The sequence below is a fragment of the Coregonus lavaretus genome (genome assembly GCF_964263955.1).
Source record: "Coregonus lavaretus genome assembly, chromosome: 28".
Classification (NCBI taxonomy): domain Eukaryota; kingdom Metazoa; phylum Chordata; class Actinopteri; order Salmoniformes; family Salmonidae; genus Coregonus; species Coregonus lavaretus.
Genome location: NC_140015.1, coordinates 15608306 through 15624127, shown reverse-complemented (window position 1 = coordinate 15624127; position 15822 = coordinate 15608306). Strand labels below are relative to the sequence as shown.

Here is a 15822-nt window from a genome sequence, read left to right as displayed (position 1 = left end):
AGCCGGGGGTTGGCTCTGCCAGCAGGCTCAGCACAACCTTAGTCCATGACTGGGGGCTGATCCTGCTGGGAGGCCAGCTACCAACCCCGATCCCTGACCGGGTTCTGGCATCCCAGTCCACCGTCCACGCCAAAACCCTCTTACCATACTCCATCAACTACAACCCCTTCCGACATGTTCGTCAGATGGAGAGAAGCTGAACTCGTGAACACACTGTATAAAGATACAGACTATACCCAGTCTGAGTGGGAGTGTTGTACTTACCCGAATACTGATATAGTCATCTAAAAGCTCTGAAGGCAGCATGTTGACATTGAAGAAGAAAATCTGTGGAGAGGGTTTATAAATATGTTGATATATACAGTATTTTCATTGTTTATTTATGTACATAGTAGAGAGTTAGGCATAACCATTACCATTTTACATAGCTTTCTATACTCTTGATTTTGAAGGAACTTCATACAGACATACTGTAGCAATTGTATAGTAATTGACTAGGAAAGGTTGAGAAAATGTATGTGAGAGGTCAAGGGTGATAGATAATTTATCTAACTGAGGATTCCGCTTTAGATTTACTCAAACATATCACTGTTGCAGAGAGAGAAGAAGATCAGAATAAAACTCACTGAAGAAGAAGAAGAAGAAGAAGAAGGAGGAGGAGTGCATTGAGAGAGGGATCAGCAGGACAAGACAAAAGAGGAGCAGGAGTCAAATAGACAAGCGTTTAAAGGGGTGAAAAAGCCAATCAATCAAAAGATGAAATACTGAAATGAAGATTCTCTTCAGTGCAATCAGAGAAGTGAAACTTTGCCTTAGTGGTTTTGATTTTGGAGTGTAAGGGCAGTTTAAAACCATAGATTTATGAAGAGATTACCTCATCAAAGAAGGGGTTGTTGCCTCGTCTGATCCTGGTTCCGTGGGTTTGTCCGCACACATTCACTTTGACGACCGGTTTGATGTTGTTGCCTGGCAACTGTCGGCCCTCGATAACTCGAACACGAATCTGGTCATTGAAGACAACAGTGTGACAGAGTTTAACCAACACGGAGCGACTTCAACAAACACAAAAATCCTTAATTAGGCCTTTCATTCATTTAATTTGTCAATAATATGAGAGGTCAAAGAGGACCCGCAGGCGCTGTTCTACTACAAAATGCATATCTACTTCCTTTTTTCCTTCCTTCCTTGAGGCAATTACTGATCTGTTAGTGATTGGATTGATGAATGCATTGTTATCATATTGCTGTCACCTCTCATACCTATACAGATTAGTGATTACCTCAAGTAAGATAGAATGGGATGAAGGACGCATTTCATAAGTATTTAAACAGGGCCCCATACTACCATCCAGGGCTGCATCTCAATAGTCCTTTCCTATTCTCCTCTCCCACTGATCTGAAAGAACTGGAGGGTGAAAGCCACCATCCACCATACTGCTTTCATCTGTCCTTTGGTTTCAGATCAGCGCAAATGAAGGAAAGAGAGATGAGGAGAGGAGGATACTTAAAACTTTTGACATGCACTTCATGTGGTAGCTATGTACTCTACCTGGAAGTCCTGGGGCTTGTTGGCTAGGGCCCGGTGTCTCTTGTGGCTGGTCCGGACAGGCCTCTGGTTGGGGTTACCAGGCTGGCCAGGTGTGGGTGGAGCTCCAGGGGTCCCCACCTGACCCGCGAGGGATACCTCCTCCCCATCCTCCCCTTCCTCCCCCCCACCTGGGAAGCCAGAACGCGCACACACACAAGCACACAAGCACACAAGCACACACACACACACACACACACACACACACACACACACACACACACACACAGACACACACACACAGACACACACATACACACACACACAAACACATCATACTTTCCTTTCACATCCCCTTTCTTTCTCAATGTGAAAACCAAGCCTATTGCTTGGAAGCATTTAAACACAGGATGACACACTATTCTCTACCGACAGGTGACTTGTGTTCAGCACATTGTCTGCTGAGAGTACTTGTGTCATGTGTGTATTTAAAAAATATATATATACTGCATATATTATTTTCCATACCCTATCATCCCTACCCTGATTGGAGTAAATTAACAGACAACAATACTTCTACTGCTACTTACAGCTATTTTCGCTCACATCTACGGTACCTGTAGTTAAAGAATTAGACATACAGGTATATTGCTAATTTCCTCTTTCTTCAAGTGCTGGATTTTCACCCACAGCGGCCAATCCACCATCCAATCTGAACTCCAACCTTCCGATGTCCACAGATTAACCCATCTTTCCCAATATAATGCCATTTTGCTATTTCCTTTTGCATCCAATTTACTATGATGTTTTACGAGGGTCCTGAACCTCCCTATTTGTAACATTTCTACCAATATAGCCCTAAAAATAAATACTTTACCCAGGAGTAAAATTATATTTCCCATTGACTGATCATGTTTTTTCAGATCACCTAACAATACAGTTTGCAGGTCCATCTGTAACCTGATATTATGACTTAACAACCATTCCTGGAACTGACTCCAAATGCGAGCAACAGATGGAATATACCAGAAAATATGTTCTATTGATTCTGTTGCCTTGTGGCAGAGTCTGCAAAAGGCTGTGTGTGTTGTTTGTCTTGTTAATTTGTATCCACCATTTCCATAAACAGCAGGCAGCCTTTCACAGGTGTAATGAACACAGACAAGCCAGTACTACTCCAATACTTCCTACCAACCAAAGCCTAAAACCACAACATGATTCCACCTCACTAGCCTGGTTACCTGGGTTGTATTCATTAGAGACCTAATGGCGATAAATAAAACTCTGAAACAGGTAGGGACTACCTGGACTTGTCCAATAAGAAATGCAAGCTTTTGTTTTCAGTTTTCAAATGTTTCCTGTTGTGTGCCCTAATGAACACAACCCTGGCTACCAGATCTGTTTGTACTTTAGTCAACTGTTTATTACATGATATTGAACAATAGAGTAGTTGGCTAACACACAAACAAATCTGGGAATCAGGCTACCATTGCAATACCAAACCCAAACATACCACTGAGATAGCTGCATACTTTTCCAAAACTACGTGTAAGAGTTGATTTACATTATTAGCATGTCAAAGGCATTGGAACTGATCTCAAGAGAGAAGGAGACCATTTGCTTAACCAACACAAAGAGATGATGTGCCACATATTTGTTATGTTAAACTGACCTGTGTCCCCATACGACTGGTCTTCATCAGTTTGATTGTTAAGGTTAGGAGTGGTGTTAGCTGGCGGCTCATACACTATCATCAAATTAATGGTCGCCTAAAAAACAGATGGGATTTAATGTCAAAATTCTCCTTCAACACAATGTATCACACTTGCAAATACTTACAGTATTGTCAACTTTAATTGCCATAAATGGTCAATACGTTTTAACCTAGTTATGATATTGTAGCGAATGCGTGGGGTAGTTCCGACCGGGACTCGGACCTGAGTCCAGCAACTATCAACCCAACACCTTAGCAGTTACACCAAGAGACCAGAAACTCTTGACGATGTCGCTAGGTGTTGGGTTAAGGTCGCTACTCGCTACACTAGCCCCTCCCTTCAGGAGAGCATGTCCCCAAGCTTCTTTATTCCAAGTCCTTCATGTGTACACGCCTCTCCGATGACCTTATGGGTGCCATCCCACTTCTTACATCAATGTAGGGAATTTGTGTGATAGTTCTGACCGGGACTCGAACCTGGGTCCAGCGACTTTCAACCCAACACCTTAGCCATTAAGCCAAAAGCACCGAACCTCTTGATAATGTCACTACAATAAAGTGTATTATTGGTTACCCTTCATATTTACATTTAAGAATAAGCCAATTGTAAACGCTTATACATGTTTATAAATCTTGTTCATTCTTGAAGCTGTTAATTCTTAGTAACGCAAGTGTGTAGCCATAGAGAAACTCACCCCAGTATCCTGTTTCTTCTCATTGACCAGGGACAGGTTCTTTGCTGGGAAGGACTTGGTGTGACCATGAGCCAGGTCTTGTAGAGAGATCTTAGCTGAGCCAATAAATCTGGAAAAGAGGTAAAAAGTAATGAGAACCTATTGTTTTTATGTGATATGAATCTTTCTTGTGGAAACACGTACAGTGACATAATAATATCATACCCAGATCACTTAAACAAATGTATATATTATGTTGATAGTCTACTGCATAAAGGGGTGTAGATTTCCTCTGTTGTTTGCGTGCAATGATGTATGTCATTTTATACAGTACCAGTCAAAAGTTTTCGAACACCTACTCGTTCAAGGGTTTTTCTTTATTTTTAATATTTTCTACATTGTAGAATAATAGTGAAGACATCAAAACGATGAAATAACACATATGGAATGATGTAGTAACCAAAAAAGTGTTAAACAAATCAAAATATGTTATATTTTATTTAAAATAGCCACCCTTTGCCTTGATGACAGCTTTGCACACTCTTGGCATTCTCTCAACCAGCTTCATGAGGTAGTCACCTGGAATGCATTTCAATTAACAGGTGTGCCTTTGTAAAAGTTAATTTGTGGAATTTCTTTCCTTCTTAATGCGTTTGAGCCAATCAGTTGTGTTGTGACAAGGTATGGGGGGTATACAGAAGATAGCCCTATTTGGTAAAAGACCAAGTCCATATTATGGCAAGAACAGCTCAAATAAGCAAAGAGAAACGACAGTCCATCATTACTTGAAGACATGAAGGTCAGTCAATACGGAACATTTCAAGAACTTTGAAAGTTTCTTCAAGTGCAGTCGCAAAAACCATCAAGCGCTATGATGAAACTGGCTCTCATGAGGACCGCCACAGGAATGGAAGACCCAGAGTTACCTCTGCTGCAGAGGATAAGTTCATTAGAGTTACCAGCCTCAGAAATTGCAGCATAAATAAATGCTTCACAGAGTTCAAGTCACAGACACATCTCAACATCAACTGTTCAGAGGGGACTGTGTGAATCAGGCCTTCATGGTCGAATTGCCACAAAGAAACCACTACTAAAGGACACCAATAAGAAGATGAGACCTGCTTGGGCCAAGAAACACAAGCAATGCACATTAGACCGGTGGAAATGTGTCCTTTGGTCTGGAGTCCAAATTGGAGATTTTTGGTTCAAACCGCCATGGCTTTGTGAGACGCAGTGTTGGTGAATGGATGATCTCCGCATGTGTAGTTCCCACTGTAAAGCATGGAGGAGGAGGTGTTATGGTGTGGGGGTGCTTTGCTGGTGACACCGTCTGTGATGTATTTAGAATTCAAGGCACACTGAAGCAGCATGGCTACCACAGCATTCTACAGCGATACGCCATCCCATCTGGTTTGGGCTTAGTGGGACTATCATTTGTTTTTCAACAGGACAATGACCCAACACACCTCCAGGCTGTGTAAGGGCTATTTGACCAAGAAGGAGAGTGATGGAGTGCTGCATCAGATGACCTGGCCTCCACAATCCCCTGACCTCAACCCAATTTAGATGGTTTGGGATGAGTGGTGGTACTCTGTAGCTCAGCTGGTAGAGCACGGCGCTTGTAACGCCAAGGTAGTGGGTTCGATCCCCGGGACCACCCATACACAAAAAAATGTATGCACGCATGACTGTAAGTCGCTTTGGATAAAAGCGTCTGCTAAATGGCATATTATGCGTGGGATGGCAGAGTGAAGGAAAAGCAGCCAACAAGTGCTCAGCATATGTGGTAACTCCTTCAAGACTGTTGGAAAAGCATTCCAGGTGAAGCTGGTTGAGAGAATGCCAAGAGTGTGCAAAGCTGTCATCAAGGCAAAGGGTGGCTATTTGAAGAATCTCAAATATAAAATATATTTTGATTTGTTTAACACTTTTTTGGGTACTACATTATTTCATATGTTTTATTTCATAGTTTTGATGTCTTCACTACTATTCTACAATGTAGAAAATAGTAAAAATAAAGAAAACCCCTTGAATGAGTAGGTGTGTCCAAACTTTTTACTGGTACTGAATGTATGAATATATATATATATTTTTTACTTATCACAGGCAGTATCCAGTTCTCATTTTAACTTATTTCAGAATTGACAAACCTAGCAACAAGTCCTATTGAGCAGTTATATTTGCCACACAGATCTGACGAAAGTCCCTTTTGGAGGAACTGAGGATTTACTAGGAAGGTACCAGGAGTTCTTTATTACGCAATCAACCATGATTAAGAATCACGTTGCATTGCTCAATACCAGTTATTCCCGTTATGTATACATAGCCATCACTGTGCCATGCAGCCACAATTTACAGAAGTGTGTTTATGTCAACATATTGTTGATACCATTGAGGCACTTTGGTTGTACTGGACTGGAGGGACTCAAGAAAAACAAAGTGATAGGATGGTAGCGAGAAGACGACTTTCTGTAACTGAGTGATCTTAGTAAGCTGTCAAACAGCAGCCTAGCTTAGTTTATTTTGGCAATCATTATGGAAAAATGGAATCTGTGCTCTGTAGTGAGGAACAACAGTCACTCCCATAGACGAGGGCAAAGAATCATGAAAGACAGGATGAGGAAAGACTAACCGCTGGGAGGAATTAGCATCTACCACAGGCATGCCTGTAGTCTGGCCTTGTGTACCAGGCTGAGGTGAGGAATTCAGCCGAGGCTGCTCCTCCTCCTTGCTCGGGCAGGCTTCGGCATTCGTCGTCACTGGAGTACTAGCTGCCACCGATCTATGTTTCTGTGTTCTACTTGTTTTGTCTTTATTGCACACACCTGGTTCCAATGTACGTTAATTTGTTTCCCTATTTTACCCTCTGGTTCTCTCATGGTGTTGTGCGTGATTGTTCGTTGTCTTGTTGTCATTTGCTTTGTGAGTCTGTATTTTCTTCCCTGCGTCGAGGATATGTTTATTTACTTGTGATAAGTAAAGTACGTCGTTGACCAAGTTCTGTGTCCTGCGCTTGACTCCGTCCTACTGCTACACACTGATGCATGACAGAGAGAGAGAGAGAGAGAGAGAGAGAGAGAGAGAGAGAGAGAGAGAGAGAGAGAGAGAGAGAGAGAGAGAGAGAGAGAGAGCAGGCAGAGTCTAGAGTAGGAGAAGAGCTCCTGAGTTCTTCTGCAAAAGATAGAATTAGAGTTTGATAAATTTCGCAAGGATACTAACCTCAACTTCAAAACCTTTAATCCAAATCAAAATTCCTTACCTAAAACCTTGATTTTGGACTAAATTACCTGAATGGACTATTACTACCAAGGACTATCAAGAAAAAACTTCTAACAAACCAAAACCTGTAGAGGAAACACAGCGGAGCTGTCACGATCGTCGTAGGAAGTAGACCAAGGCGCAGCGTGATGAACGAACATGTTTATTTATCATTAGCGATAAACACGGACAGTAAACAAAACAACAAACGACTCGTGAAGTCCACGGTACAAAACACAAAACCAACTGGAACAAGAACCCACAAACACAAAGGGAAAAACAGACAGTTTAAATATGGCTCCCAATCAGAGACAACCAGCCACAGCTGACACTCGTTGCCTCTGATTGGGAGTCACTCTAGCCAACATAGAAATAAACAAACCAGAACTCCCAACATAGAAATACACCACATAGAATGAACACACCCTGGCTCAACATATAGAGTCCCAGAACCAGGGTGTGGCAGTACCCCCCCCCTAAAAGGGACTGCGACCGCGCCTCAACTAGAGCAAAACAGGGGAGGGCTGGGTGGGCATTCCTCCTCGGCGGCGGTTCTGGCTCCGGGCTTGCCCACCACCCTCCAATAATCCCCCCATAGCGCCCCTGGTCCGGTCTGGCCCCGCTGGCTGGAGCTGAACTGGACGTAGCAGGAGCGGTTAGCTTCAGCTCCGTTGTGGAGCAGTTGAGCGGTACCTGATTAGGCACCGATGACCCAGGCACGGGTTGTGCCGGACTGACGATGCGCACCCCTGGCTTGGTGCGTGGAGCAGCAACGGGCCGGACCGGGCTGACGATACGCACCCCTGGCTTGGTGCGTGGAGCAGGAACGGACCGGACTGGGCTGACGATGCGCACCCCTGGCTTGGTGCGTGGAGCCGGAACGGGCCTCACCGGACTGACGACTCGCACCCCTGGCTTGGTGCGTGGAGCAGCAACGGGCCGGACCGGGCTGACGATGCGCACCCCTGGCTTGGTGCGTGGAGCCGGAACGGGCTTTACCGGGCTGACGACTCGCACCCCTGGCTTGGTGCGTGGAGCAGCAACGGGCTTTATCAGGCTGACGACTCGCACCCCTGGCTTGGTGCGAGTAGCAGGAACGGGCTGGACCAGGCTGACGACTCGCACCCCTGGCTTGGTGCGAGTGGCAGGAACAGGCTGGACCAGGCTGACGACTCGCACCCCTGGCTTGGTGCGAGTGGCAGGAACAGGCCGGGCCGGGCTGGCGACGCGCACCGTAGCTTTGGTGCGAGTGGCAGGAACAGGCTGGGCCGGGCTGGCGACGCACATCGTAGGTTTGGTGCGAGTGGCAGGAACAGGCCGGGCCGGGCTGGCGACGCGCACCGTAGACTTGGTGCGAGTGGCAGGAACAGGCCGGGCCGGGCTGGCGACGCGCACCGTAGGCTTGGTGCGAGTGGCAGGAACAGGCCGGACCGGGCTGGCGACGCACACCGTAGGCTTGGTGCGAGAGGCAGGAACAGGCCGGGCCGGGCTGGCGATGCGCACCATAGGCTTGGTGCGAGGAGCAGGAACAGGCCGGACCGGGCTGTGGAGACGGATAGGAGACCTGGAGTGAAGAGCGGCCACAACCCGTCCTGGCTGAATGCCTACCTTCACACACTCGGTGTGAGGCATCCGCACAGGACGCACAGGGCTGTGTACCCGTACTGGCATAACAGCACGTGACACTGGCGCAGGATATCCGGGACCGCGGAGAGGCATTGGAGACCACGAGCGTTGAGCCGGCACACTCCGTCCTGGCTGCATACCCACCTTCGCACGACACGTGGGGGTGCTCGCACAGGACGTACAGGACTATGCCGGACCACTCGTGGCACAGAACGCCGCTCCGCATACCGCGGAACCTGCCCAGTCCCATGCTGCCATGCCTGAGTACGGGAAGTTGGTTCCGCTCTCCATCCAGGCTCCGCCAACCTGCCTTCTGGCCCCCCAAACCCGGTGGCCTCCTCTCCAAATCGCCCTGTGGCAGCCTCCTGCTGCCCAGCCGCCCATGCCGTGTGCCCCCCCCTAAAAATGTTTTGGGGTTGCCTCTCGTCCGTCCGACGATGACACTGCTGACGCCGCTGCTCCTCTCTCGCCAGGGCCTTAATCCTAGACCATGGCCCTTTGCCCCTGAGCATGTCCTCCCAGGACCACGATTTGCCCACCTGGGCCATCGCCAACCTCTCCATCTCCTTTCCCGGCGCTTCCTCCCATGTCCAGTCTGCCTGCTCCTGGACACGCTGCTTGGTCCTTGTATGGTGGGTTCTTCTGTCACGATCGTCGTAGGAAGTAGACCAAGGCGCAGCGTGATGAACGAACATGTTTATTTATCATTAGCGATAAACACGGACAGTAAACAAAACAACAAACGACTCGTGAAGTCCACGGTACAAAACACAAAACCAACTGGAACAAGAACCCACAAACACAAAGGGAAAAACAGACAGTTTAAATATGGCTCCCAATCAGAGACAACCAGCCACAGCTGACACTCGTTGCCTCTGATTGGGAGTCACTCTAGCCAACATAGAAATAAACAAACCAGAACTCCCAACATAGAAATACACCACATAGAATGAACACACCCTGGCTCAACATATAGAGTCCCAGAACCAGGGTGTGACAGGAACCTGGAAATAAGCTACTTCTGAAGCCAAAAAGTAAAAGACAGTAATCTCCAGGTCATTTTGTTATATAAAGCTAAGTAAATAAGTATACTAAGAAACCAAGCTGCTAGGACACAACAGACCTGGCTGCAACTTCAATCAGCACTGAAGCGTGAAGTCAGATGTGTGAAAACTCTTGAGCCCATGGCAGGCTCCCATGGCTTATCCCTGTGCAGAGGTCATTACAATACAGTACTCCATGAATATTAAAAATAACACTGCACGGAATAAGTACAAAAAAAGCTCCTCAAGGACAATCCAGAGACACTATTTGCTGACTGCTACAAAGAGGGGAACGTAAGCAACTTAATTTTCCACACAGACCATCCCCTGGCATGGCACAGTGCTGTAAGAGCACACTACCCCTATGTCAAGAGAGAGGGTATTGGCCCAGGGTGGAAACTCAGAATACTAGTCATTGAGGAAATTGAAACAACCTCTGTCAACGTGTACTAGTCTGGGACCGTAAGGGTGCAGGGCATCCTCATGCAGTTCCAGCAGGACTTTTACGGGATCAAAGAGAGAGCACAGCAGGAAAAGCTCTCTCTCTGTGACGATTCCCCCATCCTGAGTGAGTCTGATCACACCTCTTCAAACTGTCCTGCAGACGAGGATAGTCAACCCCCAGCACTGAACACACCCAGGTCCCACAACTTTTTTTATTTATTTTTATTTCACCTTTATTTAACCAGGTAAGCCATTTACAACTGCGACCTGGCCAAGATAAAGCAAAGCAGTGCGATAAAAACAACAACAACACAGAGTTACATATGGAATAAACAAAACGTACAGTCAATAACACAATAGAAAGTCTATATACAGTGTGTGCAAATGTAGTAAGTTATGGAGGTAAGGCAATAAATAGGCCATAGTGCAAAATAATTACAATGTAGTATTAACACTGGAGTGATAGATGTGCAGAAGATGATGTGCAAATAGAGATACTGAGGTGCAAATGAGCAAAATAAATTACAATGTAAATAACAATATGGGGATGAGGTAGTTGGTGGGGCTAATTACAGATGGGCTGTGTACAGGTGTAGTGATCGGTAAGGTGCTGATGCTTAAAGTTAGTGAGGGAGATAAGTGTCTCCAGCTTCAGAGATTTTTGCAGTTCGTTCCAGTCATTTGCAGCAGAGAACTGGAAGGAATGGCGGCCAAAGGAGGTGTTGGCTTTGGGGATGACCAGTGAGATATACCTGCTGGAACACATACTACGGGTGGGTGTTGCTATGGTGACCAATGATCTAAGATAAGGTGGGGATTTGCCTAGAAGTGATTTATAGATGACCTGGAGCCAGTGGGTTTGGCGATGAATATGTAGTGAGGGCCAGCCAACGAGAGCGTACAGGTCACAATGGTGGGTAGTATATGGGGCTTTGGTGACAAAACGGATGGCACTGTGATAGACTACATCCAATTTGCTGAGTAGAGTGTTGGAAGCTATTTTGTAAATTACATCGCCGAAGTCAAGGATCGGTAGGATAGTCAGTTTTAAGAGGGCATGTTTAGCAGCATGCGTGAAGGAGACTTTGTTGCAAAATAGAATGCCGATTCTAGATTTTATTTTGGATTGGAGATGGTTAATCTGAGTCTGGAAGGAGAGTTTACGGTCTAACCAGACACCTAGGTATTTGTAGTTGTCCACATATTCTAAGTCAAACCCGCCGAGAGTAGTGATTCTAGTCGGGCAGGCGGGTGCAAGCAGCGTTTGATTGAAGAGCATGCATTTAGTTTTACTAGCGTTTAAGAGCAGTTGGAGGCCACGGAAGTCGATGTTTTTGTGCTGGTCAAGGGCAGTCAAGTGTGAGGTGAACCAGGGGCTATATCTGTTCTTAGTTCTGATTTTGTTGAATGGGGCATGCTTAAAGCACTTTTGAAGAACATCCAGGCATCCTCTACTGACGGAATGAGGTCAATATCCATCCAGGATACCCAGGCCAGGTCAATTAGAAAGACCTGCTCGCTGAAGTGTTTTAGGGAGCGTTTGACAGTGATGAGAGGTGGTCGTTTGACCGCGGACCCATTACGGACGCAGGCAATGAGACAGTGATCGCTGAGATCCTGGTTGAAGACAGTGGAGGTGTATTTAGAGGGTAAATCAGTCAGGATGATATCTATGAGGGTGTCCATGTTTACGGATTTAGGGTTGTACCTGGTAGGTTCCTTGATAATTTGTGTGAGACTGAGGGCATCTAGTTTAGATTGTAGGACGGCCGGGGTGTTAAGCATATCCCAGTTTAGGTCACCAAGCAGTACGAACTCTGAGGATAGATGGGGGGCAAGCAATTCACATATGGTGTCCAGGGCACAACTGGGGGCTGAGGGGGGTAGGAGGAATAACTCAAACTTGGAGAGGAGGCTTCTGATGTTAACATGCAAGAAACCAAGGCTTTTACGGTTACAGAAGTCAACAAATGATAGCGCCTGGGGGGTAGGAGTGATACTGGGGGCTACAGGGCCTGGGTTAACCTCTACATCACCAGAGGAACAGAGGAGGAATATAATAAGGATACGGCTAAAGGCTTTAAGAACTGGTCTTCTAGTGCGTTGGGTACAGAGAATAAAAGGGGCAGATTTCCGGGCGTTGTAGAATAGATTCAGGGCATTATGTACAGACAAGGATATGGAAGGATATGAGTACAGTGGAGGTACACCTAAGCATTGGGTAACTATGAAAGAGATAGCATCACTGGAGGTACCGATTGAGCCGGTCTCTGCGTGTATGGGTGTGGGACAAAGGAGCTCTCTGAGACTGGTTGAGCGGAACTTGGGGCTCTATAGTGAAATTGTATAATAAGAACTAACCCAAAAAGCAATAGGCTAGGCATATTGACATGGGAGAGAGGCATAACGCAATCACAGGTGTTATTCGAGAGGGCTAAGACAACAACTGGTAATGGCGACAAAAGTTTGGGCTGAGGCTAAACAGATAAACAGGATGGGGTACCATGTAAAGGAACAGTCCAGCAGGCATTAGCTGTGTAGCTGAGTGATCATAAGGTCCAGTGAACAGCACTAAGTAAGTCCGGGAGCAGTTCGTAGGCTGCTACAGCACAGGCGAGCAGGAGGCACGGCTGTTGATTGCGCTTGCTAGTGGGCCGGGGCTAGCAGATGGATCTTCGTGGTTGTCGCAACGGGAAGCCTGTTGAAACCACATCAGACGATTATGCCGGCAGACCAGTCGTGATGGATCGGCGGGGCTCCATGTCGACACTAGGAGGTCCGGTCCGGTTGACAGAGAGGTAGATAGCCGGGAGATGGGCCTGGCTCGAGGCTAGCTCAAGGCTAACTGGTACGTTGGGACAGTGGTGATTAGCCAACAACAGCCATTCGGTTGCAGCTAGCTAGTTGCGATGGTCCGCTGTTAAGGTCCAGTGATTCAGTGATTCCGGCAGAAAATCCGATATGCTCTGGGTCGATAGCACGCTGTGCAGACTGGCCGATAATTGTCCAGGCTAGAGCTGGCTGGTAGGTAGTGCAGGCCACGGACATTGGTGAAGACCGCTAACGGTGGCTAATAGCAAGTAGCTAGTTAGCTGGCTAGCTGGCTAGTTTCAGCCATAGGTTCTTGATAAAAATAAAGAAATAATAGAATCCGTTCCACATTGGGTGAGGTGGGTTGCAGGAAAGTATATTTAGTTAAAGGATGGAAAGTGAGATAGAGAAATATATACAAAAAAAGACACACACAAAAAAACAGGCTATTTACGCGAGGACACAACAGAATACACGACTGCACTGCTCCTCCATCATTGAGAGGGATAAATTCACAGAGCTGGAGAGAGACATGGTGGAGCTCAGAGCACACAATCCAGACAGAACAGACCCACAAAACAGACCAGCACAACAACACCCCCCCAACAAGACCCGGGAGGCAGAAGGTGGAGATGGACGGCTGTCTGAGAGAGTTGGCTGCTCTACGGACTGAGGTGAGAGATCTTAAAAAGGCACACATGGCACTGAAGGAAGGGGTGAGAAAGCTGAGGTGTGACAGAGAAGCCAGCAGAACAGCCCACCTCAAACCCAGACCACAACCTCAACACCACAATCAGACAGATAACACAGGACCCACCAACCCAACAGCCCCAAGCCCCTCCTAACAGCCCTCCTGTCAGCTCCCCCGATAGTTCTCCTGAAACCCCCCCCCCCCCCCCCCCCACATTCACTGAGGACACACAAAAGCCAGGGATTGTGCTCCTCATTGACTCAAATGGCAAATACATTCAAGAGGAAAAACTTTTTCCCAAACACAAAGTGGCTAAACTCTGGTGCCCAAAACACTAGGCATGCCCTGGAGCTGTTGTCAGAGGACAGACTAGGGTCCCCCAGCCACATCATAATTCACACGGGCACAAATGACCTTTCCCCAGCAGGAAAGGGTGGCCACAGCACTCAAGGGAGTGATTGAAAAAGCTTCTTCCACTTTCTCCAACACACAAGTGGTTATCTCCATCCTGCTACCTCAAAACCTAATGTCTACCTACCCCACCACTCCACCCTTGTCTTGAACAGCCTTTACGACCAAGTCCACCTCTACAAGGCAGCAATCCCAACTTTTGCCAGGACCCTGAAGGACGTCACCCTCAACCGTAGCCCCAGCACCTCACACAGGAGCAACAGAGCAACAGACACCCTGCCGAGACCAGTGAGACACCCTCCCAGACCTGCAAGACCCCCTCCCGAAGGACCTGCACTGAGAGAACCCACGCCAAGAAGCGAATTTCCAGGCCCAGGGACATGTACTAGACTGTGGCGACCTAAATGCCAGAACTGGACAAGAACCTGACACCCTCAGCACACAGGGGGACAAACACCTACCTGGAGGTGACAGCATTCCCTTCCCCATATGCCCCCCTAGACACAACTACGACAACATAACCAACAAAAACGGGTCACAACTCCTGCAGCTCTGTTGGATGCTGGGTATGTACATAGTCAATGGTAGGCTTCGAGGGGACTCCTACGGTAGGTACACCTATAGCTCATCTCTTGGCAGTAGTACTGTAGACTACTTGATCACTTTCCTCAACCCAGAGTCTCTAGAGCGTTCACAGTCAGTCCACTGACACCCCTATCAGATCACAGAAAAATCACACTCTACTTGAACGGAGCTATGCTCAATCATGAGGCATCAAAGCCAAAGGAACTGAATAATATTAAGAAATGCTATAGATGGAAGGAAAGTACTGTGGAAATCTACCAAAAAACAATTAGGCAACAACAAATTAAATCCCTTCTAGACAATTTCCTGGACAAAATGTTTCACTGTAATAGTGAAGGTGTAAACTTGGCAGTAGAAAACCTAAACAGTATATTTGACCTCTCAGCTTCCCTATCAAATCAAAAAAATTCAAGCAGACAACCTAAGAAAATTAACAACAATGACAAATGGTTTGATGAAGAATGCAAAAACCTAAGAAAGAAATTGAGAAACCTATCCAACCATAAACATAGAGACCCAGAAAAACTGAGCCTACACCACTACGGTGAATAACTAAAACAATACAGAAATACAGCACGTCAGAAATCAGCTCAATGTAATTGAAGAATCCATAGAATCTAACCACTTCTGGGAAAATTTGAAAACTCTAAACAAACAACAACACAAAGAGTTATCTATCTAAAACAGAGATGTATGGATACACCACTTCTCCAATCTTTTTGGCTCTATAACAAAGAACAAACAGCAAAAACATATATATGATCAAGTACAAATCTTAGAATCAACTATTAAAGACTACCAGAACCCACTGGATTCTCCAATTACATTGAATGAACTACAGGACAAAATACAAACCCCCAAAAAGGCCTGTGGGGTTAATTGAAATGATAAAATATACAGACCACAAATTCCAATTGGCTATACTTAAACTCTTTAACATCATCCTCAGCTCTGGCATTTTTCCCAATATTTGGAACCAAGGACTGATCACCCCAGTCCACAAAAGTGGAGACAAATTTGACCCCAATAACTACCTTTGGA

General features: G+C 46.3%; 1 protein-coding gene across 1 annotated transcript in view; it reads right to left on the bottom strand.

Annotated features, from left to right (window-relative positions):
• LOC311104356 (myoferlin-like) overlaps positions 1-15822 on the bottom strand; it is a 60017-nt gene that overhangs the window by 35033 nt on the left and 9162 nt on the right. Inside the window, exons 4-8 of the mRNA XM_084146171.1 lie at positions 3934-4042; positions 3197-3293; positions 1549-1715; positions 875-1003; positions 265-327 (exon numbers count right to left, since the gene is read on the bottom strand). Of these exons, the coding sequence (XP_084002297.1) occupies positions 265-327; positions 875-1003; positions 1549-1715; positions 3197-3293; positions 3934-4042 (565 nt within the window). The remainder of the gene's footprint in view (positions 1-264; positions 328-874; positions 1004-1548; positions 1716-3196; positions 3294-3933; positions 4043-15822) is intronic.